Raw genomic sequence first — 8,667 nt, 5'->3', positions numbered from 1 at the left:
ATTATGCAAATGTAATTTAAATTTCCCCCGTGCCTAGTTCTTGCAATGATTTGCATGGAAATCTGCATAAATTATACATATAATAATCCAGTAAACCGCCAAGACGCTTTCATTCGATCATATACGAAAACAATTAATTTTGCACATTGTGACGTGCCATATTATTTGTCACTGGTATTTTAATGTATCAAACAATTACAGAAATCCAAATAACTGAACTGAAAATGCTGGCTCGGAAAATCGTATCGGAGAAAGCAGGACGTGTTTTCAGTTTCTAACGAAGGTCAAAACGTTAGTCAAAAACCTGTATTATTTCTGATAAACATGGAAAAATAAAATGGCAAAATGCATAGATAAATAAAGTAAATATAATAGGGCGGATGCAGGCGGTTCCATTCCTCTCGTTCACTGACTGCGAAATGCCCGGCTTGCTTCTCAAACACTTGGCGGTTGCTAGGCCAACCGGGGTGCACGGGTGATGGCCCATCCGACGTTGTCAGGGTGAAGGGATCGACAACACTGAACAGTGCCAATGTGAAGCGAAAGCAGAAAACAAAAGCAACTCAATAAAATGCACGTCATAGGCAACCCTGTAGAGTTGCATTTCCGCACAAGCACACTCTCTCAAGAGAACGACATCTAAAAGCATTCTCCGCACACCTCTCGAGGACAAAGTAACCATGCAACGCGCAAATACCTACACTCCCGCCCTTCCCACCCTCGCCCAAGCGGGTTACCGCCTCACGTCAACAGTTTGAGCCAATCAGCACCCAGGCCACTCTCTTCCCGCTCTGGAGAGAGGCTGGAACGGGCGCCAGTGAGAACAAAAATAGCCCACTACGCACGCACGCTGTCGTTTCTAAGGGGGATACAATTAGACCCGGCCAAGCGTATTCATAACAACAGACCCCAGCGCCGTTTCGCCTGACCACGGCATGGCCGCTGCCACCGCCATCTTGTGTTTTCAAGGTTTAGTTTGCCGGGAAATACGGCGCGCGCGCAAAAAAAAAAAAAGGGTGGAGAGTTAAAACTGAAGGGGGCGGGGCTCTGACTTGACAGCTGCCCCGACGATGGTGGCTCACCGTCCGGGTGGAGTTTCGCTGCGCACGCGCATCAGCAGTGGGCGTGGTCTGCGGGGCCGCTGTTGCTGTGGCCTCCTCGCGCGCGGCCGCTGGTTTTCGTTTGGTGCGGAGGGAGGCCCGGAGACGGGGTCGAGGGCCCTAAAATGGCGGACGGAGAACTGAACGTGGACAGCCTAATCACCCGGCTGCTGGAGGGTGAGTCGTGCATGTTAGCGCACGGGGTGGTCATACAGAGTGGGAGGCGGGCAAGGGTGTAGGCCAGGGTGGAGAGCTTGCAGGGGGAGGGCGCGGAGGGCCTGCGCTTAGGTGTAAAGGAGAGGATAGCTGGGAGGTGGGCGCATTCCACGGCCTCTTAAATGCATTCGGCTGTTGCAGTCTTTATAATTGTGATTCTGCAGATTATTGCAATTGCACTCACAGTTGTTACCTTAGGCTTCTCGACCTTCGCGCCCAACCTTTCCAAATGTATTCCGGGTCTTTGGCGGCCGAAAAATGACCTTTCTCACAAGTGACAGGTTCTAGGCAGATGTTTGGGGATCTGACTACAAGATCGCTAGAGAAACATTTCTACATTGTTACTCTTCGGGATGTGAAGACTGGGAGTGGTATTTCGGGTCCGTGGAGAGTGCTGGCATCTGGAAGATGTCGGGACTTTTCGACATTAGGGACACAAGGAAGAGCTGGGAGTGTTGAAAGTAGGCTAACTTGGGAGGTGTGGGCACAGAGATCTGACAGCTAGCGTGTGGTGCAAAGAGTAGCATGTGGGGTGTGTAGGGGACAGGGATAGTGGGATAGGTTTGGGAGATAAGTAATGGGATCACATCAAGAGTTTGACTGTTAACAGTTGGGTGGGATGAGAGAGCCCAGGGGGCGTTGTAGAGCTGGAGTAGGGGCATCTGAGAAGTACTGACAGTCATGGTTGGGGGAGGGCATCTTGGATGGTGGACGGAGTTCTGGGGTGGGGGTAAGAGGGCAGAGACTTCTTTTCAGGGTACGGGACGTCTGGGATGTGTCAGGGAGGAAGCACTTTGCTGTTACAGGGAAACGGGATGTGGCTCCTGGGAGATCTATCAAGACAGGCTCGATGGGGCTCTTGTGACGAAGGGAGGGGCCCTCTGAACTATGGAGGTGGCCTTCAGGGACCTGGGAGATGGTAATCGGTATCAAGCGTGAACGCAGCGGGAAATTACTGTCGGCAGGTCCACGCTGAATGCAAGGGTATTTACGATGTTTCAAACACAGTACCATCAGTCTGCACAGCCATTTGACGCGAAAGGCTTATGGCCAAAAGACTAGGTGTTTTCCTGTTTTTATTAAGAATCGCGGTAAATCAATTTCTTCTTATGTCCAGTATAAAGTACTCGTAGCCTTAACTGTTACTGTTTCTAAGCAGTCAATAAAATGTCTAGTAATTATATAATCTGCCGCGCAACTGTTTTCAGTCAGACTTGCGAGTATTCGCTCGACTTGCGTTTTAGGGTTTAGCAGACAGGACTCTGTTTTTATGATTTGTCCCCAAATGTGCAAAGTTACATTTTTGCCTTGGATGTCCCCACAGTTTCAAGTAAGGGGCACATAAAATACCCAGTATCATTAGGAGATTCGTGTTCCTAATATTTAGACTTTGTGTCCAGTTACTTAATTTTCCACATCCGTGTTGTATAAAATATACCCCGTTTGATCAAAAAACGTATACCATAGCTTTTAGTCACTGTCTATTTTCTAGGGTAAAAAAATATACTTCTCTTTCCTACAGTAGTCTTCTAGAGCTATTCGTCAAGAGTTTATCATTCGTATTCAGATAATATTTTTCTACCAGCTGTGCGACTATAACAACGTGGGAAATGCCACAGAGAGAATATGGGATTGTCTGAGATATGTAGGACAAGATGCTGTGTGCTCAGAACCAAGGCAAAAGTTCGCAGCGTGGGGTTTTTGGCTCATGGGCACCTAATTGTCTTCATTTTCTTATGGAATGTGCTTTCATTGTTCACGATTCACTCATTAAGCTATGTGAACATGTTTTATCCAGTTATAGTGATGACTTACATCAGGACCTGCAAGCGCGCTTACCAACTGAGTAATTGAAACCACTTCCAGCTCCTGAATGCTTTCCTGCTGTGCAGTAATTATGGCGAAGAGAGTAAAGTGCCCCACAGCAATCTTATTTAATTATGATGTAAAATATATATGTATGTATAGAAATATCGTGCAGGTTCCTGTACATACTTCTTAGATTTGTGCTAAAAGCATAGTCGCTAGGACATGGTTATTCTGTTGCGATGGGTAGTAGGGGTGATTAGGGACATTCTCGCTCTTAAGTTAGCTGAGCAGAAAGTCAATAACTAATCATTTTAGGTTACCTCAGTATAATATCGGTTTCCCCAAACGTTGGAGGCTTTAGGTGAACGCTAGTTAACTCCGACTCGCCTTTTGAGAGAGCAATTCAAACCAGTAGGAAGTTAATCCTTAAAAAGGCCACTTGGAGTGTTACCTTTGTGCTAACATCCTCAAAATGTACTCTTTGAATATTGTTTTATCCAGGTCCGTGTGTGCAAGTTTATATTCTACAACAACTTCTGTTTAGATTTTAGGGAGATGGGGTTTGGGTCGGTGGCTCTTGGTAACTTTTCCTTAGGTTGTTTCCCTTTGTTGTGCATTGTGCACACATGCTTCCTTTCCACCCAAAGTGTCCCTGGTGTGAATTATCGCTTCCCTTATGAGACGTAGTCTAAGAGACAGTACAAATTCGAAAATTTGTATCGTGAAGATGTTTGACATTTTTCTATCAAATTGATTGACTGGTTCTTTCTTATCCTATTTTCAGAACGGGCATCGTAGTGCTATGACCGGACTGATAAAGGGGATACATCGAATGATTCAGTAAAAGAGAAACGTTTGTTAAGACAACAATAAATAGCAGATGGCTAGGCAAAATGTCAAAGTGTGGGAATTATAAAACTGTTCGATCTGGTATTCACAGGGACCCAGGCAGACCCAAAGTAGTGTATTAAGGTATTTATTTATATATATATATATATATATATATATATATATATATATATATATATATATATATATAATATAGCTGCCATTCACTTCAACAACACACATCCTGTCGCAACCTTTTCCAGCACTCGCCCTTCTTTATCACGAGCCAGCACATACCACAAAACAGATCCTGCTTATCTACCAAACTGCTGTACCCCACTTTCCTGATACTTTTTTTGGCTATTAACCAACCTCCAAAGCTCCAGCTTAGTGGTCGGCTTCCTACCCCTCCATTTAAAAAGGTGATCTCTCAGTCACTGTGATGGCAGTTATCTTACAGATAACATCCTTGCCTGAAATGCTTTCCAGTAGCATAGTCCAGACTTCAATGCCAAGTGAATGACTACTTGACCACTGTCTTTAATCACTCAACTGCACCATTTATTTTACGTTTATCTAAGCCTCACAGAAATACTTAATATTAAATGCTCACATTCTGTCTGGCGTAAACTGGATGCCATTATCTGACACCAGTTTGTCATTCACTCAGTTATGGCAAAATGCACCCTCCAGGAAACTACTTCAGTGCTCGCACTTTCAGAAATCCGTATCTTTTGGCACTTAAATAACCTGTTAGGAATGTGGTAAACTTTTTTCATGGAGAAAGAACAAAAGAACCCGTGAAATTCATGGCTACTCTTCTCCATTGACCCTTAGGTATCCAGAGGGCAAGATGGTACACTGCACACCTTGGCTGTCTTATCACTACTACCACACATCAGGCTATCCCTCACCCACGTATCAATACTAGCGTCTTTGTGGCCATGAAAAGTACGCCCTTGCTTTTCTCCTGGTTCCTGATATACCTCAGTGCCCTTCATGGAACATGTTCACCATTTAGGCCAACAGATGCGACAGTCTTACCACCTTTAATAATGAGGCCATTGCACAAAGTTGACTCCTCTCCATAACCTTTTCGTAGGCACGTTGGTTCCTATACAAATTCATTTTGTGAGGCCAATCATTGTTCCGTTTAATGGCTTCCTTCCTTTCCCTTTCAGATTGTAACCCCTTAAGTCTTCAAATACTCCCCATGACAACTTCATACTCTACTGCCCCCCCACACTCCCCACCTTTTTTATCCTTATCTGGACGTAAGGGTAGTCTGAACAACCCATCAGCATGCACATTTGATCTCACTGAACATATTCCACATCACAGTGAAAAATGTAATGCCAACCTTCATCGTTTCGACTTGCCAACCTTGGAGCCAAAAAAGTCACCAGCGGTTTATGATATGTCCCAAGTAAGAGCTTAGTTCCCCACCAGTATGTTCCACTGCCCACATACACGGCAAAAGCTCAAGCACACTGCCAATGCTCAGTTCTTGGCTGGAATCAAAGCATGTGGCCAATGGGATCCATTCATCCATACCCTCTCTCTGTCCCAAAATGGCCCCACGCCCTATCCACTTGCAACAGTAGATTTATCCAGCAACAAATGATATTAAACATGATATTTACATTTTCTTGTTTGACTCTTCCAAAACACTAACATTTTTCAGGGATAATCTGTCCAAGACCTCATATTTCCTTGAATTATGTTTATTGAATCTTGCACAAAATTCTGCAAGTTCCAAATTGACAAAATGTTCTTTCTTAGCAAGTGCAGGATTTTCAACAGCTGCCTTTATGCGATCTTCTTTTAGTAGTATCCTCTTCTTGCATATCTTTTAGCCAGAGTACTGAACTTATTAACCAAATGCGCACTTCTCATTTTTTTTAGTTAGGCCAAGCACTACCAACTTATGGAGAATGCAGCTGCCAGTCTTAAACTAACTATGCCTATCAGAGTCTCTGACTCTACGGCCGTAGAATACCCTACACCAGTGGTTCCCAACCTGTGTGCCGGGGACCCCTGGGGTTCCGCGAAGCCTCAGGGGGTCCGCGACTGCTTAAAAAATGTAATATTAGGTCCCAGCTATCAATAATGATTCAGTGGGGGTCCCTGGGCTCCATGATTGATAAAATGGGGGTCCACAGAAGTCAAAAGGTTGGGAACCACTGCCCTACACTGATCACCTGTTGCACAAACAATTCTTTAAAATCACATTGCTTTTCAAGGCTTATCATCCAGGTGCTTCAAATGTTCCGGACCACCACCATGCTCGTATCATCTGCTCTGATTTTGTAAAATTTCAAATATTGGCTGTTAACAGTTTCCTAGGTCCAGGGTACTCATTTGACTTTCTGTACATGTTCTGTTCCAGGACCCCAAAAACAAACACTACATATATATTTCACAATTTATAGAACCATCCTCAAATTTGAGTCACTCTCAAACAGTTTACTGGTCCTATGTTAGGAATAATTACCTGTTATGTACGTCACATGGGCGATTGACAACTCAATTTCTCGACTTTAAATGGTACCCACAGTTTGAATCATACTTGGACTTAATACCTGACCTATTATGCAAAAGCCTGTAGGCTCGTTTTAGATATGGATATTTGCTGCTTAAGTATCTTAATGGTACCTGGCAACTCCCATTCCGAATTGACCAATGCCCCAGTTGTAATTGTGCTTCTGAAACCATTGTACATTTTATGTTTATCTGTCCTGCCTATGGGCTTGCACGGCGGAAGTGGATTCGCCCAGTTTGTAGGAATCTGGGCTTGAGACGTTGTAAAATTGCACTTAGGATGTTGAGAGATAATTGCCCTCTTTTAATTTGTGCGGTCAGCAAGTTCCTTGCGGCCGCATGGTTCATTCGTACCCGTTTTCTAAAATAAGTTATTATCTCTTAATGATTGCTGTCTTAAAGGATTTATTCATTTATTTATTATGTACATAAGTATTTGATTGTTGTGCTTTTTTTTTTTTTTTTTTGCTTTGATGGTTAAATGTGACCGAATAAAGCTTGTGTTGATGATGATGATGAGTCACGCTTTGTGAGATCTGTCCAAAAATCGAAATATTGTTTTGAAACATCCTTGCACCATACGTTCCTTTCAAAGTACTACACGTCTTTGGAACGCAGCAGAGGCATTTGCCAATCAAAGGCATCTTTTTGTATGTTAAAGCACCGGCAAGAGTGATAAGTGCTGTAAAGTGCCTTGAGTCTTCCACCAACTACACTTGGTGGTATGTACACATTAAATATAACTTTCAAAGAAAGCCCATCCATACACTTAGTCACAAATCGTCCCTTATACTTTTAAGTGGCATTTCGAAGTTTGTTGCACTGGATGAGCATCCCACCTAATCAGCTTCATGATTGAAGACCTTGACTTTCCCAAGATTGTTTCTGAAAACTTCGCCCCCCCATACACCTTGCCCCCTAATGCTTCTAACACTGAGTACCTTCTCCCTCGAGCAACCCATCAATCGTGTACTCTGGTGAATCACACCTTGGTTCGAAGCTTATGCCCAGCTCCTCCAGCTAAAGTTAACTCAAAATATGTTTTGCATTTATGGCCATAAACGCGTTTCCCCTCTTTCCTTTTAAAATCCATATCAGATCAAAAGGAACCCTCAAGCTGCAACTTGTCCCAAATGAGTTTCAGGACGCACAATTTCTTGCCTGCCTGGACACAATATTTCAAACACTTATTTTTCCAGTCATGGTGTACCATTCACAGGAGTCCACCATTACAGTCACCTCTTAGCCATCCACTAGTAATTCTCACTTGGTTAAGCCCTTGGTCATAAGGTTTCCCTTCCTCAAACACAGAATCGCTCCATTCAACTCCATCATAAATACCTTGTGCCCTCTTGCAATGTCTTTCAAGGCTTTGTAATGTAATGATGTCTATGAAAGCCTCTAATTAGTCGGTCTGGTTCTAAACGCCCCATAGTTTGTTGGTAGTTAGTTTCTCAACTCGACATTTGTTCTGATGTGGTTCTCCAGAATCTGGTCTTGTCTACTTTGCTGCAGGTAACTACATTTGAAAATGTTTGCTTCATTGCGTGGTGTCTCTAACCCCAAGAGCAAGACGAAAACAAGCTTTACTTTTGTTAACTTTCTGATACTTCAGTGTTTGTTTTTCGAGATGTTTTTGTTGTAGGTGGTGTATTTAACGCGCTAATGTCCCCCTGCTGGTGTTTGTCATTGGCAGAATCTTTTAATGTGTTCTGGTGTCAGTTTTTGATGACAACATGTTATGGCTTTGGTTGAAATCACATTTTTGTTTTCGATTCTTTTTTAATTTCAGAGCAGTCGAGATTTTGAGTTAGAGTTGGCATGGGAGATAGGAGGGCTATTTAATGCTTCAGATGTTTTTCCTTCTGCTGGAGGATGATAATGTTTTGATTGAACGGTGATATCTTTGCACGGGGTTTTGAAAGTTAATTGTGTGCGTTACCTGAGATTTAAAGTAAAATATATTTCGTCTTAAGTTCGAGGCCCACAATCTTTGTCTAGATTCTTCGCTTTACTTTAAATAGCTGATTGAGTCAAGCACCTAAAGCCTATAGAAATTAACACGATCGAAGATGGACGAACACAGATGCTCTTTTAGTGCAGTAAGGAATGTCCCTTTGGCTCAGTCCCATGCAGAATGTTTCAACAGGCAAGCATACTATATTTGGCTGTG

General features: G+C 43.3%; 1 protein-coding gene across 1 annotated transcript in view; it reads left to right on the top strand.

The window, feature by feature from the left end:
• Positions 1-1,026: 1,026 nt before the first annotated feature.
• The window catches only part of PPP1CB (protein phosphatase 1 catalytic subunit beta), a 261,084-nt gene continuing 253,443 nt past the window's right edge, over positions 1,027-8,667 (top strand). The window contains exon 1 of the mRNA XM_069236214.1: positions 1,027-1,277. Within this exon, the coding sequence (XP_069092315.1) occupies positions 1,226-1,277 (52 nt within the window). The 5' untranslated portion in view covers positions 1,027-1,225. The remainder of the gene's footprint in view (positions 1,278-8,667) is intronic.

This window comes from Pleurodeles waltl, chromosome 5 (assembly GCF_031143425.1).
Source record: "Pleurodeles waltl isolate 20211129_DDA chromosome 5, aPleWal1.hap1.20221129, whole genome shotgun sequence".
Lineage (NCBI taxonomy): Eukaryota > Metazoa > Chordata > Amphibia > Caudata > Salamandridae > Pleurodeles > Pleurodeles waltl.
The sequence above is the reverse complement of the archived record's forward strand: the minus strand, read 5'-3'. Positions and strand labels throughout refer to the sequence as shown.